The sequence below is a fragment of the Salarias fasciatus genome, chromosome 20 (genome assembly GCF_902148845.1).
Source record: "Salarias fasciatus chromosome 20, fSalaFa1.1, whole genome shotgun sequence".
Taxonomy (NCBI): domain Eukaryota; kingdom Metazoa; phylum Chordata; class Actinopteri; order Blenniiformes; family Blenniidae; genus Salarias; species Salarias fasciatus.
The window spans coordinates 24,122,581-24,146,247 of NC_043764.1; the positions used below are offsets into that span (position 1 = coordinate 24,122,581).

At 43.4% G+C, this 23,667-nt stretch overlaps 1 protein-coding gene across 2 annotated transcripts in view; it reads left to right on the top strand.

Annotated features, from left to right (window-relative positions):
• Positions 1–2,186: 2,186 nt before the first annotated feature.
• Positions 2,187–23,667, top strand: part of LOC115408014 (low-density lipoprotein receptor-related protein 1-like) — a 77,848-nt gene continuing 56,367 nt past the window's right edge. For both annotated transcript variants that reach the window (XM_030118591.1, XM_030118592.1), the window contains exons 1-2: positions 2,187–2,576; positions 14,636–14,776. In XM_030118591.1, coding sequence (XP_029974451.1) covers positions 2,504–2,576; positions 14,636–14,776 — 214 coding nt within the window. In that variant the 5' untranslated portion in view covers positions 2,187–2,503. The remainder of the gene's footprint in view (positions 2,577–14,635; positions 14,777–23,667) is intronic.

The following is a 23,667-nucleotide window of genomic DNA, read 5'->3' on the forward strand; positions in this document are numbered from 1 at the left end:
GTGTGCTTTTGCAGAACTGAAATACCTGCAAACAGAAGTTGGTTGCAAATGAGTAAAGAAACTATACTGAAATGTTTCTATGTATTTCAGTTTTGATGGTTTGAGTGAGATGTATTTGAACTTATCACACATCCAGGCTCTTCAGACATGTTTTTTAACAAATTCTCTGCATACTTCACATTCTCCCTTGTGATTTAGACTTCGAGTAAACATCTCAGCACTGAAAACCCCGCAAAGACAAGATTATTCTGGACACTCTAAGTCTAAGGGGTAAAGTGATTGTCATTCCATGATGTGTGAACTGCAGTGCACACTTTTAGTGGCCATCACTGTGTACCAATAGAAGGAGAAAGCATAGCAGGAGAAATAGAAGACGGAGAAAGTTATTGAAGAAAAGAAATAAACAAAACAGGCACACACACTACTTGATAACCTCCACTTGGGTGATTAATTTATAACATTTCAGTTACAAATTGCCTATTTTACAGAGCAAAAATCCAATCAGGTTCATTTTTTCATACAAAAGGTCCTTTCAATCAGAAACTTTTTGGCCTGCGTTCAATGTAAAATATATCAAACATTACATCAAACTGTTGGATTGCTTGTGAAATAAGTGAAACCTGCTTGTCTGTAAAGTGAGTACTTAGTGCCCCCTGCAGGCTTACATGGTTTATGAAGCTCCTCATTCTTATAGCATCACTCCTAAATGTGTCCTCGTGCACTGGACAAACAAAAGACAATGAAATAACTTTTTGAGGATATGTATTGATCCGATATTTTATCAGTTCATCTTTCATCTATCAGTTCATTTTTATACCTGTCCAGCGTTCAAAGGCAACGTTGACAAATATAAAAAGAAGTTTTACATCCAAATAACATTGCACTTATAAATTCACTTTTATTTGATGTATTTTTTTCACTCCACATCCTTTTTTATGCATACAGTTCAAAGAAAGAAAGAAAGAAAGAAAGAAAGAAAGAAAGAAAGAAAGAAAGAAAGAAAGAAAGAAACTTTAAATTAATATCTCAAATTCAATAGTCGAAAACTAATCAGGGAAAAAATAACTTTACAAATCCCAGACTTTTTTCTATTTTTAAATACCCCTGACAATTTATAAGCAAAAATAATATTTTTTTTCTCAGCAAAAACTATCACTGTGTGATCAATAAATGGGATTTCTCTGGCGATGTGGCCTATATTTAAATCCAGACGTTAGTTTCATGTTTGTCCCAAACTTATTTTTAATTCGAAGAATATACTGTCTTTATACATATAAACACATTTCAACTACTGCACCAGCTCAAAACGGTGAGTATTGTGAAAACATCAACAATAATTTGTGGTAATGATTAATGTTTGTTGTGTGCACCACTAGGGGGCGTCATTAGCAGAGCTTAGAGACCTTAAACTTAGTTTCAAATAATATATCACATACTGTGTTTTTCCATTTTAACAAATAGAATTATTGCAAAGTATATATAATATCATTTAAGTTGAGGTGAAACAACTTATTCTTTTATAATGACTTAATATACCGATAAATAGAACGTAGATAGTTAAAAACTCACTGAAAAGCAAACTCCTGGTAAAGTGCATTGTTCTAAATGTTAAAGCTTTTTCTAACAGTGCTGCGAGAAATCAAAACAGAATTTAGGATACATTTTGAGCCAACATGGCTGGTGTAGGAGAGCCAGTTGCAGCTCCAGCTCCACCTCTCTCTCTCTCTCTCTCTCTCTCTCTCGCTCTCTCTCTCTCTCTCTCTCTCTCTTGCTCTCTCCCTCTCTCGCTCTCCCACCTCCACCTCCAGGGTTGACGAAAAAGCGCATGAAATAGGAGAAAAGGAGGTGTGATGGCGCATGCGCAGAGGCTCTGTGTGGCTGTGGGGGCTTTACGTCACGAGCTCGTCCACGGCGCTGGGCTTTCACACAAACTGACCATCCACTCATGCAGCCGCCAGCGCGGGGAGGCGTTTGCGCTCAGACTGAGAAACAGACTTTTTTTTTTAAAATCTTTTAATTTTCTTCTTCTTTTTTTTTTCTTTTGCCGCGGAATGAGCTGAGCGGCTGCAGCGCGTCTTCTGTACTACTGGACTATTGTGGTGGCATGGTGTGCTGAGAGAGAGAGAGAGAGGGAGAGAGAGCAAGAGGGAGAGAGAGAGAGCAAGAGAGAGAGGAAGCCCAGCAAACCGCACACAGGCAAGCAGAGGTTACCCGGTGCATCATGTTTGAACGCCGATAATCAATTACAGATATACATGCGTGTGCTGCCGTGTCCCCCATAGCCTCACCGGGCTGAAGCAGAGCATCTTCGCTGCTACTCTCATTATTTCCAGGAGCCCGTCGACACCGTGCGGGGCTGAGGGCGCAACTGGACGGACAATCGCACCCGGACCACTGAGAGGGTTCGGATGAGGTGGCTGATCGGGCTGTTTGCTTCCAGAAATCCAGCCAACTTTTCACCGATTCCCTTCTAACAGCAGTGCCGTCGGGCATTGCTCAGGAGATGGCGATGAGGCTGCTCTGCATGGGATTTATACTCAGCCTGGGGATCTCGTCTCCTAACGGTGCCACCGTAGGTAAGGAAGCCTGTTGTGTTTGTCTTGCATTGTGATAGTCGCGGAGAGCATGAGCACTTTTTTTGGCCCCTGCAGAGCATCTGTGTGCACAGGCCCGCGAACACCGGAGGTCGCCTCCATAATAACACAGTGTGACACAGCAAGGCTCCTCCGAGGCGCGGATCGATCATCTGGGAAGCTTTTAATCGGAGGAAGCGGCGCACAAACACTCAGTGCACTGATTGATCTGGCCTAAAAACCTGTCTGCGCTTTTTTAGCACAGCTCCGGAGAAGGGCCTGCCTTTTAGGATAAGAGCAGACAGTGAGCTTATCCACTCCTGTCATATTCAGCAGGTGAAAGACAACCGCGGCAACACGCAAGAACGACCTATTTACAGAAAGAAGAGGAAAAAAAAAAATATATGATTGCTCTCACGCTGTATATTCCCTGCATGGCTGCAGCTGATCGCCCAGCATTCAGTCCGAGCCTTGCAGATCGCCTGTTGTGGGAATGTGAGCAGCAGTCTGGAGAGAGGATGAAACCTGTGGGAAACGTCGCTCGGATCTGCTTTCATGTTTGTTTTCGGTTACTTGGCGCAGATGAAAACAACAGTTGTGTCTGCCTGCTCTTAATGGCGCGGCTTGTCCCGACGTGCAGCCCCGGGAGCTGCCTGGGAATCACTCTTTATTAGTGACAGCCAGGTACTGTCTGATAGCCAAATGAATAGTCGTGCATTTATCCTCTTACGTCCCAGGAGCTCCCTAATACTCTCCAATCCCTGATAGTAATAATGAGGTATCAAATGCACCATTGCTCTGGTGACAGTGCATTGCAGACCTGTTGAGCTAACAGCTTGTCTTGTTTTTTTTTCCCCCTCTCTTGAACACTTTTAATGAAAACAGTTTTCCTTCACTCATGTCCAGTGACACCTTCAGCTCAGATCTGACTTGGTAGATATTTGTATTGTGTTCAAATGCCTAAAGTAACATAGAAATGTCCTGATTTTCCAACTAAAGCCAGCCTCTAGAGGAAAACAGGCCTGCTTAATGTTAGAAGATCTTATATAAGTTTCATTAGATTCTGATGGAGCCATAGCTGAGGTTACAGGAGAAGCCTAGCTCCTCCTCCCCCCCTCCTCCATCACTGTGTAACATCTGGACACAGGGAGACCATTAATCCAACTTAGATGTGAGTGAAAGGCGGCCGGCCGAAGAGCCCAGAGTGAGGGAGGGTGAAGCAAAATAAACTTCACCAAGAATCCGTCTTTAGACATTGTCTGGAGTTGACACATTGTTACATCAGAGGGAGCCGGGATGGGAGCGAGAGGCGATGTGTGGCGTTATGTCATTATTAACAGTTGATTTGCCAGACGCCCTCTGAGGCAGCGCTGGGCCAAAAGGGGAAGCAGTGGGTGCGAGGAAACTTTGGTGCCGGCCTCCCGGTCCTCTCTGGACCAGTCAGTGGAAGGTCAAGCAAACACTCAAACAACTCGTTGGATCTTGTAGCTTTGCTGTTGATTGAAGTCATTTACTTGTCACACTTTGAGATGTTTTCCTTGAGACCGAAATGTTCACAGTGACAGCCTGCGAGTTGTTGTGCACAGTGAGCGTTTCAGGCAAAATAAAGAAAACTGAGCACTATTTGGACTGAATGCTCCCGTTGGATGATTGTTGAAGTCATAACAATTGTTTTCAGTTTAGTTTTTACAAACTTGCAGAGCCCTAAAGTTACATGGATTGTTTTGACATCTTCGATCCAAAATCCAAAACCCGAGCACAAACAATAAGACGGGAAAAAGCTGCAAGGCTAAACATCGAAGAAGAATCTGGCACATTAATGATTTTGTATTTCTTTTTAATAGTCAATCAACACATGAGATACTCGAGCAGACTTCACATAAAATGAGTGGCTGGTTTTGTGGCCTTTTCCAATCAAATTGGCAAAATATTCCAACATTTCTTGCACGCAGGAGGATTTGTTGATTCTCTTGGTTGTAAATATGTTTTGTTCACTAAAGTTATTGTTGTTGACTTTTGAACTCTTGGTTTAATAAAGCACATAATCTGAAGGCGACTCTTTGAAATATACTGTTCCAATTTTCCAGTAAATAAACTTCTAAGTGGTTATTCATTTTAGAAAATTGCTGAATTATTCACTTACACAAGTTTATTAATTTAAAATATTAGGTATTGGGTGATGACATGACCAGGAGTTTGTCATCTGTAATGACTGTAAATGTTAAGGGGTTTGTGAATACGCATCATGATTTCAGGCTACTTTAAGTCTGATCTTTTTCAATTATACAAAAATCCTTAATTCTATTTTTCTTTGAAAGTAGACCATATTTTGAATCTCGTCCTCAGCTTCCATATCCTGCAGAGATGGAAGGATCCCCGTTGAAATGTGTAAATGTGGGTCAGGGGCTAAAGAGGTTGAATTCCTGAGGAGTCTCCTCTCTGTTTGCGTGACCCTTTTAATGGGACCTTTTCCTCAGAACTGTCACTGGAAACATCTGCTGGAAGAATTCAGCATCCTTCATACAAATTCAACAGATAATACGACTTGAATTGCTCTCTTCAGCCTTTCCAAGTGGAGGTCACTGGGGAGCGGCTATTGTAGCTCTGCACACCTGAAAGTGTCAGTAGACCGCAAACTTATCAGGTAACACAGATAATCTCCCCCAAAATGATCTCCTGCCATTTACATCTTTCTCCCACAGAAACCAGGGATGAAAATGAATAAAATGTACTAAAATTCATCCAAGTGTCTAGTCCACATACATTCTTTTGACTTCTGCACAATATTTTATCTGAAGCTTATATGCAGGTGTTTTAAATGAAGGTTTTCTGGAGAGGGTGAACATATTTGTGAAATGATGTGAGCAGACGGTGGTATTTTTGACTGTAGCCGGGGGAAAAAAAAAAAAAATCCCCTTTTCATCCCACTACTTCCTGCGCTGCATTGCAATCAACTGTGACTAGAAGGTAAAACCAGATTAACATAAATGTCTTCAGTGTTGGTGCCCACGTATTGAAGGCGTGAGACCGCAGTGTTTGTTGACTGTGAATAGCAGGGGTGCGCTGTAATTGGTGTTTTCTGCAAGCTGCATCACTGTTTATCCTATTTAGCTCTTAAGACCTCCAAAAGGAATGGATTGACTCCTTTAAGAAAATAAGAACTGTGGGTTTCCGTCAATTTAGCTCTGTTAGATTCACCAGGGTCCTTCAAGTGTCTCTCCATTTTGAGGAGTGTTATTATTTCTCTTCCGATCCAGCTGATTTTGAACATGTTAAAGTTTTTGTTTTTTTTTTGCATGTGAGAATGGATATTTGGTGTTGAACTGATCGACGCTTGAGGTTTTGGAGACTTTCAGCTGCACTTCCTGAGTGTTTGTGTTTCTTCTCACTGACTTGTGCACATTCAGTTGTTGTCTGTGTTGTTGCTGCTTTCTGCTCGACTGGGGAATCGATTGATCTTGGGAACCCTTGGGTGCTTTCACACCTGGTCAGAGGAGAGGATCTGATATATGGAGATAAGATTTCAATTTCATGGGGCGCTGCAATGTGTCGAAGTTGTTTACTTTAATCACAGTCACGGTGCTTGCGCTCATCGGATTGTAGCTGTTTGGGTTGTTGCAATGTTATTGACTCAGGGTGAGAAAAGAACTGCTCTAAAATGCAGCATTCTACAACATTAAACGCCAGTATTGTGTATGTTTGATGGACATTTTTCATGAGGTTTAGCAACACAGTTGTGTCATTAACAAAAAGGTCACATTGACATTGTTATGAGATGTGTCAATGTTGTTTTTTTCTTTACTTACTAAAAACAGATGAGTTAAAAACCCAATTGTAACTCAAATGTTGGGATGCAAAAGGACGAACCCCAGTTTGGGTTTTTTTTTAACCCAATAAGTTGGGTTATTTTTTTCCAACCCAGTTTTTGGGTTGAATTATTTAACGCAAAAGTGGGAATATGCTAAGTACAATTTGGGTTATTTCATTAAAAATGAACTTAAAATCAATTAAAGCAAAAAATGAGACAGTTTCCACAAGAATAAGTATATGTAGTCTCTGAGCACTGCACTTCTCCATTACCTTGAAAACCCAGAAATTGGATTCAAATAATAGCACTATAACCCAGCAAATGGGTTACTCTTTTTAAAAAATAACCCAAACATTTACACATTGGGTTACCAAAATAACCCCAAATAACCCAGCATTTTTTAGCGGGTAGTACCTGTAGATGTTGTCATCTCTAAAGAATTTCTTCAATTTCTCTGGTTTAATAGATGGATTTTTATAGATACTGGTTGTGGCTCTATCACTTTCACTGCACCGGACCAACGTTCACTTCAGGGACTTTGTGGGAATGTCTGATTCGTTTGGGCATTTGTGAAAGCTCCCCTGAACTCTGATCCGGATCAAACATGAGCTCTGGTCCCCATGAAACATGGGTCTTAGCTGACTTGTAAGCGGACTCTCAGGGATGAATAATGGATACTGAATTCGGTACCTTTATAGGTATCGACTGAATTCTGTCGGTGCTATCGAGTACTGATTCACATTAAATCAAACAGCACCATGTTTCAGTACATCAACGCATCCTTGTGACTGTGAGGGCGGGGAAGAGAAGGTGATTTTCCATGCCGGACGTGAATGCAACATTGAACGTACAAGAGCGCAGTGACGTCAGGTTCAGAAAGCAAGGCTAGCATGGCTGAAAGAAAATGCTTGAAAATATGGCGTGACTTGTCAAAGTGCGATGCAGATTACGCTGCAATATTTGTGACACAAAGTGCAAGTCCAGCAGCGGGAATACTTCTAACCTTAGAAAACGCCTGGTAAGATATTTTTGACAGCCTCAGATCTACGGCAACAACTCCTGCAAGTGGCCTCGCTAGCATGCCAGCGTCTTAGAGACTCCTTGTCTGCAGCCAGCAACGTGGGAGATATGATGGCCTTAACATTTGGTGATGGCAACTAATGACGGTTCGTCCACTTTAGAAAGTGCAATGTGAAAGCAAACCAAACCAAATGAAGGTCAGCAACTTGGCACCCCACAAAAGTGAACTGAGGCTCGGACTGTCCTTGTGGAAAAGCTACATCTGCGTGGGTCGCAATGCTCTGGAAGGCTGGAAACTGAAAGGACTACAGCTCAGGTCACTGAACACTCAAATGCAACTCCATATTCACATTGATTCCCACTGTTTCAAAGAGTGAGACGTTTAAAGTTTCTCTCAAGGTCCAGAGCTTCAATATGAAAGTGATAGTAAAGAAAGGCTTTTTTTCTTTTTGAAAGCTTGCTTCATTCATGCTGGCCTTGTTACTGGTCATTAAGGGCTTCAGAACACTTGCAGAATATTGGCATGTTTTTTTTTGTGCAATCTAGTTTTATGACCTCACCACTGAACAAAGAGGTCATCTGTTAAGACGTGAATTAGATGGCAACTCATTTGTGTATTGTTTATGAGTCATTCCCTGCAATTATTGACCCGGCAACATTCCTCCCTCCTGTCTCCTTCTGAGTGAATCTAACGAGGGATTCACGGTGATTTGCTGGCATTAAATCACTGAAACAATCATCCTTCAGCAGCAGAAAGGCCTCTTGTTCGGGGGTAGAGCAAATGCGTACCTTTTCAGACAACAGAGGCAGACTCGGACCTACAGGCATCAGAGTTGCAGGGAATGTCTCAATTTATGTGGTCCAGCCCTCGTTTTGTGGCTCCTATGATCTGTTTTCCTAACAGCTGAATCTGGGTTGACTTTACGTCTGTGGTTGCACAGCACTGTGCTACGTACAGACGACAGGGTGGGTTTAGAAGAGCTCTGCTGTGGCGGCACCATCAGGCTATTTACATTTATCTTTGTGTTCATCAATCAAACTCTCCCAGGCCTGTGTTTTTTACTGCGTTGAATTTTACTGCCCTGGCCTGTGACATCCTGCAGAGCCTCATCAGGTTACCTCCAGGGTCAAAGCTGGACCCTTTTGTTGTGCGATGACACAAAAACGAGGCTTTCAGGCAGGAGAGTGGCTGCTAACCGAGACTCGGTCTTCTGCTGTTTGTGCATGTCCGGCCTCTTTGAAAATAGCTAATGTGGATTAGGACTTGAATAGCCTGTGGACGTTACATGTGCGCTGCGAGGTGCTCGGAGTGCTTCAGTGCCCAGTCTCTTGACTGTAGCTGCACAAGGCTAAGTGGTTGTTTCCACTGGATGTGCGCTGCACAGCGTGGCCATTGAACAAGTCAGTGCAGCAGCTCCAGCAGTGGTAAATCCTGGGTGTTTATCATCAGTTTCTCCAATGTTACACTGGGGACTTCATGAAGTTCATAAAAAGAGTCTCCCTCCCATCTGAATAATTAATACTGAGCAAAAATTCAAAATACCTCTTCTCTCTGTCCTCGTTTCCTTTCCTTTGGTCCATGTTTGCTTTTGTTACTTATGCATGTATTCCTGCTTTGAAATCCTGCTCAGCTGAGCACAGAGGAATCACTTAGACTTCCCCTCGAACTTGTAATCATACACTAGTCAGGATGAGACCTGCGGACCAGGAGTGATGATGATGAGAAACAGCCCTGGTTTCATTCCCACTCCCATGTCGCTGCAGAGACCAGTATTCCCATTCATTGAATCATTTGAGGCACTTTACCTTCCCATCAGTACTTCTATCATTTTACAGCATTTATTAACATCTATTCTATAACACTCGGTGTCAGAATAATCCAGGAGGACATTGAATACCGCGGGGTGCTCAGTGTTGGAGGCGTCCTTATGAAACAAAAGTAAATTTCCTATATCGGGTCCGATGGTGAACGTTTCAGTAACGGGACAGGAAATAACTGGACGATGTGTGGTATTCTCAACCAAAGCAAACTCGCAGTGCATGTCACAGGAAAATGAAACGCTCTCTCACACACTTTGTGTATGTTCTCACTGGCGGTCAGGCGGCAAAGAGAAACAAGCAACAAGTTCCTTTTCCCTTGGATTCAAAAGCAAGGCTGTTTTAAATCGAGCTGGTCATCTGTAACAGATTGTCTTCTTGTGGAAAAGCTGTACACATGAAACCAATTAGAAGGTGCTGGAATGCGCTGCATGGATCTGGAGTTGATCTGTGGAGCACGGATGGCCGTATTGAGGCAGACAGATCGCGGGGGGAAAGTGGGTCAGTGTTGCGTCCCAGCTGGTGACGGTGTCTGGAGGCCTCCATCGCCGGGCTGATGAACTGGCTCCACAGCGCCATTAACTCACCGCTCTGTTCCCTCTGACCTTTAGGTAGTGTTCAGGCTTCTAAATCGCATGAATACAAAGCAACAGTGTCTTTTCTCACTTGTGTTCATAGCATCGAAAGTACTTTAAAGTTCCTTTTTATCAGGCACCCAGGAGCAACGCCGCTGTAAGAGCCGCTCTCTGTGTACATTTATGCATTTGCTCATTGGCTTGTGTTTTGTGCTTTTTTTTTTTTTGCCATGCACGGCGCTTGGGGGCCAGTTTAGTGTGCACTGTTTAGACAGAGCAGAGCTCCAGCAGCCGTGAATAAGGAAGTACAGTGTGTGTCCCGTTCAACTGGCAGGACGCTCGGAGTCAACCCAATTCAGGCATCCACATACCACTGAGTACGTCAGTGACTTATAGCATTGTGTGTTTGTTCACTCAGGATTTAAGAATTGGCTCAGTGAAATCTTTTAGGAAAACGTCATAAATAATCTCATGAAGTACTTTTTCTGGTGTGTAGCCCCCAAATGTTTCCTCAGAAATTCATGAAGTTGGCAAAGTATTTGTACTTCATAACTGTAAATCAGGATGTTTTTTCCACTATTTAAGTTTTTTTTTTCTTTTTCTGAGGACTTGAATTCATTTCATTTTAGTGCAAGCGTCTGAACTTTTCCTGCACAGTTGGTTAAACTGGCTTGTTGCTTGTTTTAAATGATGATAGAGTCAAAGTGCACGGACCAAAGTCGAACGATTCTTTAACAAAGTTACATGCATAATGGTCGTAAGTGAAGACTTTCTCTTTCAAAACTGGAAGCTCTGAATTGAATTTATAGTATTTATTTTAAACTAAGAGACCTCATTGCTTGAATTTTTGAATGATTTAGCTTCTGATTCAAAGCAGAGTTTTAGTCTGTGCCACTGTTAAAGATTAACATATTTTATCCACATTTATATAGTATTGCAATACCGTTAGCAAACACACCGCTATGCATATGATTGCTCCTAAAAAGGTTAAAGTTGCTTTTAAAAAGTTGCTGTTTATCAGTACAGGTAAATATTCATACTTTTTTCAACTTTTACTTAAGAGGTTGAATTGATCATTTTAAATCCTCCTGAAATCGTCTTTTGTTTCAACTGCAATGAAGAATATGCGACATGATGTCCATGATTTCTAATGTTGGCATCAATATCCCTGTTTAGTGTTTGAGAAATCTTTATTCTGTTATTACAAGCCTAAAAAATGCTGGAAAAGTGTGTTTATTTTGTGTAGAAACTGCTTTCCAGCTTCTATACTTGAGAGCATTTTCAGGAGTGGTCTTCAGCTGTGGGCTTCCAGTCACCTCTAGAACGTTCTCAGCTCCCATATTTAATGCCTTTACCATATCGCGCTCTCATATAGATATTTTAAATGAATGTGCAGCAGATTTTAACTACATCATAGAGACACAGATGCACATTGTGGTTTTTGTGGAGGACAACATTTTTTTTAAAACACGCTTTTAAAAAAAGCAGCCTAAATAAAGATTTTCGTACACGGTGTAATTTCTCTCCAGAAATAGAAGCTCGTTTTCTTGCAGAGATTCTAAACTTGTCCCGACTAATGGTGTGAAATTCAAAACTCTTGAGAGTTTCAACTCGGTCTGCAAAAGTTGGTTTTCAAATGTTTCTCACTAATTAGTTTTTTTCTCAGGAAAAAAGAAGGAAGATGCCTTTTTCATTTCAGATGTTTTTTTTTTGCAAGCTGTAAACAACAGAAGGTAAAGTTATTCTCTCTCTTTTTTTCCGTGCTGATCCTCTTGTTGTGAGGAGAGAATATTTACTGCTGTGGGACTTCCTACGGTTTAGTCACAGCAGTGTGATCAAGTTGCCATTCAGCTGTCTCAGGAAATGCTTCAGCTGGAGTGGTATTTTCAGGAGAGAACTGCACACCGGGGTTTATCCCAGTCCGTGTAAGCAGAGTATGCACCTTGATTCAATGGGTTCGGGCTTTTTTTCTATTGGGTCGATCCCAGGAGACGAAAGAAAAGCCTTTCTTGTTCCCTTTTGTAGGTAAAGACGACACAAACGGTTCAACATCCTGGCCTGATTTGGACCCCCCCAAGAAATTGTCAGCGTTTTGGCAGAAACTGTGGAAAAAAACACTGACTTTGCAGGCTGAATTAACAATTCGCATCTCTGTTTGAGATATTTCAGTGGGCTTTGAAAGAGAGCCGCTGAAGGGGAGGGCTGTCAGTCTTTCCCCCCGTCGTCTCCAGCCCCTCCTCAGCCACAGCCTCCAATTAGGCTCAGAGGTTCTCCCCTCTGCGGTCGCTTCGTGCTGGTGTGTAAAGCGATGATAAAATTAGAAGCCACAATGTTTTATTTCCAGTTTTATGTCCACTCATAGGGAACAACTGGCTCAGCCCAGCTGCTTCACACGGGGCCCGCAGTCTGAGGGAATGCCTTCATATGGCCCGCTTCTCAATGCTTTCACTCACTCCGGCTCGGTGCGCCTTTTTCTTTTTCTTTTTTTTTTTTTTTTAACCCACATCATGTACGCACAGGCAGAATCTCTGTGCTCCCCGTCATCGGAACTGGATCAGGACGTCAGAAACCTGAAAGCAAGCAAAGCTAACAAGTAGGCCTCCGGGCATGACTCGCCCCCTTCACCGGGCGCCAGGCTGTGTGTGTGTGTGTGTGTGTGTGTGTGTGTGTGTGTGCGTGTGCGTGTTGCCTTAACCGAGTCAGTGGTCTCTGTCCAGTCGTTCTCACTCTCATCTTGTGTTTTGCGTCCCGTCACCGCGATGACATCTGATACGGAGTGTCTCCAAGCCGAGCTGTAATCCCAACTCTCTTGCATCACTTGGGTTTTGTTTTCATCAGCCTTGCGCCTGCTATTGTGTAAGAAAACACCAGAGGTGAAGCTCTGCATTTTAAAAACCCAGCACTCTCTCTTTCTTAATCTCCTCAAGTATCAAGGTGGCGTTCATATAATGGGAATGCTGTGATTTGATCCCTGTTAGCCTTTAGCTTCTGATTGTACCTACAGAGATGTGACAAAGGCGCCGTATTGTTTGCCTACACATACACTTTGCCGTCACATACAAAAAACGGCCGGGGCCTAAACCCTTTAGTCTGACAGTCAAAGGCAACGTGATTGCAATGATACACTAGCTTCGCCCTCTCTTGTGATTTCAGTCACATCCCGGCCCTCTTGCGGTGCGCCCCTCCACCGCCCACCCCGAACGCCTCCCTCCCTGCCAAGTACATAGGGAGGCAAGTCATCCAGGGCGAGCGAGGGCTCGGTCTCTGCAGAGAATCACAATGAGACCTTCGGCGCTGTCCTTCCCCGAGCTCGCCTCACTACAGTACAGTAACAACAAGCTTCCTCCCTGAAAAGGCCATTGTGGCTGTTTTTCATTGTGTGTGACATTTTTGACCAGTCACATCGAAGATAGCATTTTCCTTCTATTTCTGTGAAACCTATTTTCATCTCTCTGAACGGAGAGGAACATGCTGTTTCTTTTTTTTTTTTTCTTGCTTCCCTGGTTTAACTGTTGCTCTGCTGTAGCTGCTTTTATTTAAGACGTGTGTCGTAACAGATGGTTAAAATACATATTACTCTTATTTCATGCCTGTTTTACCTTTTTGTTCAATTTTATGGATCAGTACAAGTGACTCGTATAAAGTTATACCTCAGTTAAAATCCCTGATGTTCCACTACATACTAACTCATTATATTTGTTGCCACAACTGGGTTCAATTCGTCTGAACTCCTGTTGCTGGAGTAGGAAAGCCCCTTTAGTGCTGAACTGATTCATTCCTGACAGTCGGAGTGACTGTAGGTTGCGTTGCTGCGATCAACAGTACCTGCAGTGAAATGTCAGCTGGAAATAAGTGTTAGCTGCTCGGTCTTTGTTGCCGCTTCTCGTCATTAGTTCACAAGTTTTCCTTTCCAGAACCGCAGCCTCAGCTGACCTTATTCAGTAAAGTACTTCTGAAAATTCCCAGGGTCAGACGTTTTCAGAGCTGTGAGAAGAACAGCTTTACCTTGTTTATTGAATTAGGGAGGAGTCCGCCTCTTAGGGGAAAAAGCTAATGAAACCCAAACCACCTCCATTGGTCCAAGTGAGAAAATGTGTTTTCCTCTTCTACGATTACTTGTGATGAGACGAATTCAGGAAGTAAAAAGCGACAGAATTTCTGTGTTTGACACCCGAATCTGGAGCTCCACTGAAGCAGCGTTTCCCTTTGATTCGAGGCGAGTCAGCAGTGTGGGGCGGCCGGCGGGTCGAGAGCGTTGCTGTGGTGCCGCTCGCCCGTGGTACACCTCAACAATCTGTGCTGACTTGCTGCCCAGAACTACCGTGCTCTGCACTTTCCCATGGGTCAGATGGTGATTGAATGGCCAGTTATGTCTCCACCGTGACACATGAAAGAGCCTCTGTGGTGAGAGTCAGAAAACACCTTAGGAGTAATTAAAAGAAAAGAAAAAAAGATGTCTTTAAGAAGAGGGGAAACAACAAACAAACCCAGAACTACAAGGAACCACTGTTGGTCGTAAACTTTGAGTTTTTTTTTTTTTTTCCTCCTGAATAAAGTGTGCCTGTGGGTCTTTTGATACAAGAACATCATTGTAAACTTGGTTTGACCTTGATGTGTTGCTTTACGCGGCTCAACTGTGATCTGTTGCTGCCTGATGTTGGAAACTTCTGATGTAGATTCAGAAAGAAAGAGAAAAATATTCCTGGGAAGTGCTGGAAAAGGAAAGCGTTGGAAGAAGTTTGACATTTCTTTGAATGGCAGCACGAGCGATTTTAGAAGCATTTACAGTCACAGATGCTTTTCATGACTCATAAACTTTTTCCCTATTTCCTTTTCCCCAGCTCCCAAACTGGACGACCATCCGAAGACCTGCAGCTCCAAGCAGTTTGTCTGTAAGGACCAGGTCACCTGTATCTCCAAAGGATGGCGCTGTGATGGAGAGAAGGACTGTCCAGATGGCTCGGACGAATCGCCAGATATCTGTGAGTGTGCCTGATTGGATGGCTGCTGAAATGGTTCCTGTGCAGGCTTGTGTCCTGAACTCACAGGTTCCCACCAAGCTGCTCTGGGTGATGAGGACTGTTACTGATCTGTTCTCCAGACTTTCTTCTTTTTTTAAAAATAAGACGGGCACCGTGTCGGTCCGGCACGTGACGCCACATCGAAAAGACAGTTTCATTTGGGCCTGAATAAGGATGCAGGTTCTGACCCCTCCGCTGGATAACGGCTCTTATTTTGCGGCCGTGTTTAGTCTGAATGTTGGGGGACGTGTCTCCTCCTGTCTGGACTCACAGGATACGTGCAGTCCCTCAGAGTCCTGTCCTAACCTTTTTCATCTGCCCAGCCTCTCCATCTGTAAACTCTCCCCGCTAAAAGCCTTTCCTCTGTTTATATGCATCCACTAATGGCGATTTTACTGTCTGCATGTGCCACACCTCACATCTGTCATGCCGCAAGCATTCTCACTATAGTCTGGAAGGGACCAACAGGCAGCTGACACCCAGCATTAAGGGATTTGTTGTTGTGGGTAAAAACACAATTAAGCATTAACACATTGGATTAAAGATTGAAAATGTGACATAGCTGAGGGTAACAAGATGTGTTATGAAGCTGTGAACAGGTACGTATGAAATGCTGAGATATCTCAGTGTCTTTATTAATTGGTTTCTTCCTTCAAGTCTGCAGTTGTTGCACAAATAACTTCAGCTAATTTGACTGATTTGATTGCATTGGTGTTTTTTTTTTTTTAAATCGTGTCAAATACTGTCTGACCACAAGGAGGATGAAAGAGGTCAAAATGCACTGAGAGTATAAATGGAACTTTTAGAGACACCGGAGTCCAAAAACTGAGCCAAATCCCTGGCATTTGCAGAGTTCTCTCCAAATCATGATTTTTTTTTTTTTTTTTTGTGAAAATATTTCAGCAAAAAATAAATATAAACTAGGAGGTTTGACAGAGTTATGCAGCTGTCTCGGAAGTGAAGAAAATCACCAGTTTAGTTTGGTAAATAACTCCAATCAGAAGCAATCACTGAACTGAAGTAATTCACATGTAAGCGTGCGCCTCCTAATTCCATTCAGGCAGGCAACGGTCATTCAATTTCTGCCTGTTTTCTACCAGGCAGTTTAAGTGAGAGAGTTTTCTGCAGCACTTATGTAATTTGGTGACACAGACAATGGTGTGATTCATCTTCTGCAGGCAGAAACGAGGAGCAGCGTTTCACCAGAACATCAAGATACGTTCTGCTCAATTACCCACTTCCCATGGGCTCCACTCCGCCTGTCGCTTCACCTTTAGTGAAGGCGTCTCTCCATTCACGTTAGGCTTGAGGCAGTCAAAATAAATATCGGTTACTGGTATTTGTGCACTTTCTCACCGTGTTTGCAGTCGAACGTGCACAGTCAAACGAGAGCGTTTTTTAAATATCGTGATGAAGGCGGCCAGACTGTATGATTATATCCACAGTTGTTTAGCCGATCCGTCAATTAACGTTGAGAGGTGTTTATGGTGGAAGGCTGCAGATAGCGCCGCGGAGTGAATGTAGATGGAGAGCGGAGAGTTTAGAGGATTAGAGTGATGACTCTGGAGGTTATTTAAAATCCTCCTCTGACTCACAGGAATGGAAAAGTCTTTAATTCTCCTCATCCAAGCTTTTCCGTTCAAAGGTTGAAACACTTCTGCAGGTCATTGGTCCACTTTCAACCCAAACCAGAGAGCTTCCGCCAGTATCTTCTCGCTCTCAACAGTCCTGTTAAGGAAACAGATGTAAAAGCAGACATTGATCCTCATTAAATGCAGCTGAAATGTGACAGGTTTGGGTCGTGTACAGGTTATACGGTTGTGTTGTTTCAAAGTTGACTCATAGTTCCAGAGTTTACAGAAGTCTAGCTTTCACTTTCAGACCGGCGTTTAGAACTGTCTGAACGCTTCAAGAAATTCCCTCCCCTCCAGACCTTTGTTCCAACATGCTCCCAAGCCTCCGTCTCATTCACTGTGTTAAAGTTGATGGGAAATAGAGTGATGCCTGCTGCTATAATTATGACATTATCTCCAGTTCATCTTAATTACTGGCTGCAGACCTGGTTTGTGAAACACTTCAGCTCTGTTTTGCTCCTTCTTCTTTCGCTGTGTTCATGTTGTGGGCTCTCCCCGCAGTCTGGACTCCATGTAAATCACTGCGTCACAATACAAACAGTGTACAAGTCAAATATGGACCTTTTTTTTTCTTTCACTTCAAAGGAATGTTTGTGATAAATGCAAATTAGATTCGGTTTGTATTCATGGGTTCGTTCTCAAGCTTAAATCTTCAGTTTGTTTTCTTCCTTCTGCTTTGTTTTTGCTGGTCGTGAAGTCTTCTGCTATCAGACGGCTGTGTGTTGTCAGTATGTTCGGATCTGTGATCTCCTCCTCCAGTGTCCATGCTCGGAGTGAGCGCACTCCCAAGCATCGCACTGTCTGAGGGGCTAATTGCCTGTCGTTTCCAAACTCTTCGTCTAGGCTGTAATTTCACCGAGGAGCTAAAGACAGACTTCTGCCACTGTCGCGGGCTTTATAGCGTCGCTTCTCACGAGGCGCAGACATGCCGTGGTTGAGCCGGCAGTGGGGTCATTGTTGTGTGCTGGCATGCTCATCCTGTGGGCTCATTTATTAAACGGGCATTCAAGCCGCGATGAAGCGGTTCGTGTTTTGAGTGAAGTTATGGCCTGACTGCCAGCTGTGCAGTCACCACAGCCCTTAAGGCTCATGTGAACACATCGTACTGAGATAGCCATCGGTGGAGGACGCCTGCCCAGACTCCTGGCTGCAGGTGTGACCCCGTTATCCTTCCCCTGACTCCCACCTAGCAGCACGGCTTCAATTGGTTTCAGACAAGCCATTTCACCTCAATTACATACAGGCTTTGGGCTCAGGAAGTGGCCGACATGCGCCCCCGGGGGCAAAAGTTTATGCTGTGTGTGTCTCAACGATGGTGTTCTCTGCCAGGCTGATGCCTTGTAATGCTCTTATGGCTGGTGGCTGTCAGTGTTGCTTCTATCCAGCACAGACTGAATGGCGAGAGACAGTTTACTGGATGCTCATGAGCTTTCAGAACGTATATATATACATGGAACTCATAAATTGGAGACCACAGAGATCGGAATGAGGTCTTTTTTTTTTGGGTGGGTGTGTTTTTTTTTGTTTTTTTTTTGTATTTGTGTTTATTAGCCATCCAGTTTACACACACAGCTGTATCTTCAAGGGGTTTTTGTTGGGGTGTGTTCACACTTGTCAAATGAAGCCTGGTGCAATTACGCCGTTGTTAAAATCCTCTTGTGGGAATTTCAATGCTGCCATCCAAACGACCAGAGCAAAAAAAACACTCAGTTTGCTTCTTAAAGATTAAAGCATGAGAAGTGGAGTATAAACCAACCAAACACAGGATATTAGAGTAACCCAGTGAGTGCATTTCACCCTGCACACAGTGGGAAAGTTCTGGGAGTTATATTGCTTCATGCATAATATACATCGCATCAACTGTCCAGCATGTGTTGATCTGAGGCTAAGATGACAGTGTGAGCTAAAGCTGTTAAAGCAGTTTCATGGCAGCATAAAAAAGTAGATCCATTGAGAGAGTTTGTGTGACTGTCTTAATTTAAAAAAAAAAAAAAAAAAATCGTAATTGCTTTCAGGTCTTTCATTTCAATTCAAGAAACACTTTCTTAAAAACTTGTTTTTGCAACTAGGTTGAATCCATTTCACTGGTCAGTTGGAACAATTGTTTCACAGAAACTCACTGACTCTTTCTGTCTGCATTTCCAGTCTGCATGCAATTACGACTCTCGCGTGAACCACATTCATTGTGGTGGAGCCAGGGAACGAGAACAGATGTTAGAATAAGCTAGCATGTAAGCACTTTCTCCATCATGAGAAGTGCCTGCCATGAAGGAATCCCTTTCAACATCAAAAGGAAAAAAAAAAAAAAAAAGACCTTATGCAACAATTGTCTGCCGCTAATTCTCTGTTAGCCCCTGATTTAACATGAAAATGTCCGCCGGATGACTACAAAGCAGGGGGTCGAGATGCATCTCAGTCATGCAAATACACCTCCTATCTTTTCCCAAACTGTGGACTTTCCCATCCTACTCCCATTCAGAGAAAATGGGCTGAAAAGTTAACTCAAGCAAAGAGCTGCGCGCTCATTCCGTCCACGTGCGCTCTGGTTTAACGTGAACGTCTCCACTGCCTTTCGGAGGTAATGCAGGTTGTATAAAGACGCATAAACATGTTGATTTGTTTTGCTTGTTGATCTTAAAAAGTCATTTTGAGGGGATATCCCCTGGAATGCAGTTTCATAATGAAACAGAGACCCTTGCCTGAAGAGGCTCAGAGATATTTAATATAACAATACCCAAATGTGCACCCTCAAACCAGACACGCTTGTTCCAATAACTTGTTCATAGCATACTTTAAGTGAATTTGTAATTCCATGTCGGTTGTTGGACAATTCGTACACGCATGCTTGGGAAATGTATTCAAATAGTTTGTCCAATGTAAAAGTTGTGGCACGCAACCTCTATAGCTTTAGATAATTTGCACAGCCGGTGCCTGTCATGGCCAGCAGCCGAGCTCGTACCGAGGTCTGATGGGAAGATTGAGTTATCATCTGCTCGCAGCTGCCAGGGGCGGCGGAGGGCCACACAGCAAGGTTATCTGTCCATCTCCTGCCCTTGAGACCCTCCGTGGACGCATGGACCTTTGCCAGCTTGGTCCTTTGCCGGGTCCATATGACTGTCATGCCTCAGCAGCCTCTCCCAGACGACCACGCTCAGCCCACTGCTTGAGGTGGTGGGATATGACGGCGGCGTGGAGCGATCGGGAGAAGGAGCCACCCTACAGAAGAAGCCTTTGTATCTGAGAAAATGGGCAGATTAGCATTTAGACTGAGGAGGAAAATGGAAATGTCTTTGTAAGGCTGTGATCCTATTTCTATGGAAGCAGCCTTTTACAGTAGAGTTGGAGGGGGGTCCTTTCATGGCCTGTAATCAGTCATGTAGCTGCAGTAGCAGGGGGCACCGGGAAGGGGCAAGAGGGTCTGCAGTGGCAGCGGTTGACACGCTGCTTCCACAGAGGAAGAAGCAAAGCCCCTGTAAATCCCTCTGGTCTGTGGCCCTGAGCCTTCCTCAGCTTCGCCAGCCTATCAACAAACCTCCAGCGCAGGGCTTTCTCACGCCACGCAGGCACCGCTTCCCTCTCTCCGCTGTCTCCTCTGCACCCCGTCTCCTTCCCTCCATCGCTTTTCCTTTCCTGTGACAATCTGCCTTCCTGCTGGTCCAACGCAAAAAGCTACACCCTGGATCTTTGTTCCCTAATATCTCATCTCCAGCCTTTCCTCCTGCCTGCTCAGGTCGTTTGGTTCACTTTGATGTTTCTCTGCTTCACTGTTGGCGTGCAGTGTGGATTCTGATATGGATGCTCTGCTACCTGTCCTCTGGACAGAATTTAAAACCGGTTCTGCAAACTAGCGTCATTTGATTTTCAAATCTTTTCTTCATCAGAGATTCTATAAAGTAGGAAAAACAGAAAATTAGGAGGATATTACTTGGGGTCATAATTGATGGCAACATTTTCCAGTGAAAGTGGAAAACTTTCACACTTTTATTCCAGTTATTAATACTGCTTCATCTCAAATACAGTATGTCCTTTTTCAGTGTGAGATTGAACCAGAGCGACCTAAGAAAACCACTGTACACACAGAGAATATGCAAACTCCAGACAGAAATGTCCCAAAGCCGAGACTTGGACCAGGAATGGTACCAGGAACATGAGCCATTATTTGAAAAGGATTGCTCACAATAGAGTCGTATGTGACCTAAATACGCTAAAAAATATTGTCTTGCATTCCTGTAACCAATACATTAATACATTTTAATCTGCAGAAATGCATGTGGGAATAGATTCAATCAATTTGCATCGAACTCTAAAGGGAGATGCAGAAAACCATTGTGAACGCTCATCATGGGAAATACACACATTTTCACTAAATGTGTTTTGATAACTTATACACAGTCAAAATGAACTTGTTGCTGCTTTTTTCCAGCCCGTCTGGTTCTGTTTGATACTCAGATTAAACACTCCCGGTGTAGTGTTACTTTGACTTTTTTCATCCGGGAATCATTTTCCCCGCCAGTGTAAATTTAAACCGCGAACCACACAACGCGATCGCCATAAAAACGACGTTGCGAGGTGATTGTTCATCATGCGGTCAGATTACGGTAAGTTTTAAAGCGAGAGCTCTCCGAGTGGAGATTGACCATGTGCAGCCGCAGAGTGTGAATCCGGAGTGGGGCGACCCGGCGGTGGGCAGGCCTGCCTGTCATCCCGCGCTACATATTAATTTGAGCTGACAGCAGACTTTATGGGAGTCAGTCAGAGGCTGCCATGGAATCCAAAGAGCAGGAAGAAACGCAGGCTTTTATGCTCGGGACAAAAGATCGACAGGGGATCTAAATTTAAGGTCATTGCATAACTACGGGGGACTGAGAGATGGGGGAGGGTTGGATCCACAGCCGGAGGTGTTGGAGGGAAGAGACTGTACTCCACGTCACACAGTTGTACTCCAGGATTACTGCTGGCACAGATAATGGTGCATCACCTAAAACGACCTTCGTTTCGTTCAGGGAAAATGTGCCGTTTTAGGTTTCCACTCTGAACGCTGCGATAAGAACTTAGAAGTTTTCATTATGACTAATAGTTTGTTTTGTGTTAATCAAGATGAACCGCAGCGCTCATTTCTTTTATATGGGATTCATTGAGATTGATGGAGAGATAAGAGAGCGGCTCTCACAACAGCGATCATAAAGGACGCAGCCAGGATGTATTATTATATCACAGAGTTAAATGCAATAACGTAATTATCCCTCCTCGCCCTCTAATAGGTTTGAGGGTTGTAATTTCCCCTCTTTTTCTTTAAGCACCGTGTTGCAGGATTCTGGCATTGTTCTCACTTGCAGCACTTTGTCTTCACGGCTGCAAAACGCCAGTAGAATCTGAGCAATCCCAGAGTGAAGCCACATAATAACACCGCTGAAGAGCAAAATTAACAGCAGAAGTAATAAGAGCATGGAGGAAATGTGAGTCATGGGGTGATCGGTCTTATCTGTTGGCCGAGAACAAATTCGAGCTGGTTTTTTTTTTTTTTTTAATTTCAGAAAGAGAGCGAAGAGGCAGTTTAGACGCAGTCAGGCGAGAGGTTAGATGTCAGCAAAAGGCTGAATCAGTTTATCCTGATCACTCAACTCGCGTTCAGTATGCTAAGGGCCAATTTGCACAACAACCTTTTCTAGTGAAAATGCAAAACTTTCTTTTTATTTTAAGTGTCTGTTTACATGAAAATAGTGCTCGGAGCCAATGAAAAAGCAACTTCCTGAGAACGGCTTCCAAGGTGGAACTTCTTGAAAATGCTCCTTCTCCAATATCAAGGAAATAGGAAAAAAACGCAACTTTCTGGAGATGCTGATGCCGCGGCCATAGCAAATATTTTTTTCTGCACATGTAGATGGACGATAACAATGGCGTCTCCAGACTGTCATGACTCTGTGTTCATATTCTCCTGGGATTTGGCAGTTTTAGAGCTGAGAGTCACTGTCATTGCAATCCAACTTCATCATCTATTCATAGGGTTATTATTATTATTTGATATTTTTTAGAAGTGATGGATCAGTTGGTGCCAAACTAAGACAAAATTAAAGATGATAATTTAATGCTTCTTAGAATTGTAGCCTATCAAAAAGATAAACCGGTGAGATGAATTCACTAAAACAAAGGGAAAAGCCGAATCCTTTGTGAACGGATGTGTGCATGAAAGCAGGAGACAAACTGTAAAAGCAAGTCTTAACAGCCCCGTGTACATTTTGAACATCCCGTTCTTAAGGATTGTTGGTTTAATGGTATTACATTATGTCAGTGTTGACCTAGTGTTCCCTCTGATCTCCTCTCTCAAGCTGCAGTGAAAAACATGCTCGGAGACTTGAACTGTTGAGTTTTGAACTATAATATCTGAGAACGTCAAACACATGACAAACATGGATGAAAATAATTGAATTTGCATGTCCTAAGCCCCTGTTTACATGCCTTTTCAAGTGGAAATATATCGTTTTTGCAGTTTCTTATTCGAAAAATTTCGAAGTAGATGATGGAACTGGATTGTTATTCTCGATGACTCTCATCTGTAAAACACCCTCTGTGTTCATATATGTGAGTAAGAAAAGAAACGTCACATTCTACCATGATTTTTTTTCCCCCCTCAGCTCCACACAGTAACAATCTTTCACTGATGATGCAGAAAATATCCGCTGCCAGTATTGGGTGATCTTATTGTTATGCGCTGCCAGCAACTTCCCAAACTGGAGCGAGGAGTGCTGGGTCCATCTCATTGTCCCCGCTGCAGAGTTATTTAATCCCCCATATTGTCCTTTCTATTTAGTTCTCTGTCGCCGGTGCCTATTCAGCCCCTGCCAAGGTATTACTGTGTTGTGGTACTCAAACAATTCTTCCTGTCTGTTGTGTATTGCTGGCTGTTGTTACACTGTTCTCAAAAAGTTACTCAGCTCTCCGCCTGGCCAGGACGAGCGTGCGTTCGAGGCTCCGGCTGCGGGGGGGAGATGGAGCTGTGGGTTGGTTGTCTTCATTTCTGGGGCAGTGCGGCATACGGATGGGCAGCTTTGATGATTGCGGTTGCCACAGAAATGTTCTTTCCACTACCAGAGGACCAGATTGTGACCATGCCTTTCTATCAGTTCAACATATGAGAACTGAAAGACGCTGTCGGGGGTTTGCGGTTTTCATAAAAGACCTTGCGAATGCGGCGCTTGAACTTTAAACTTCTTTATTTGC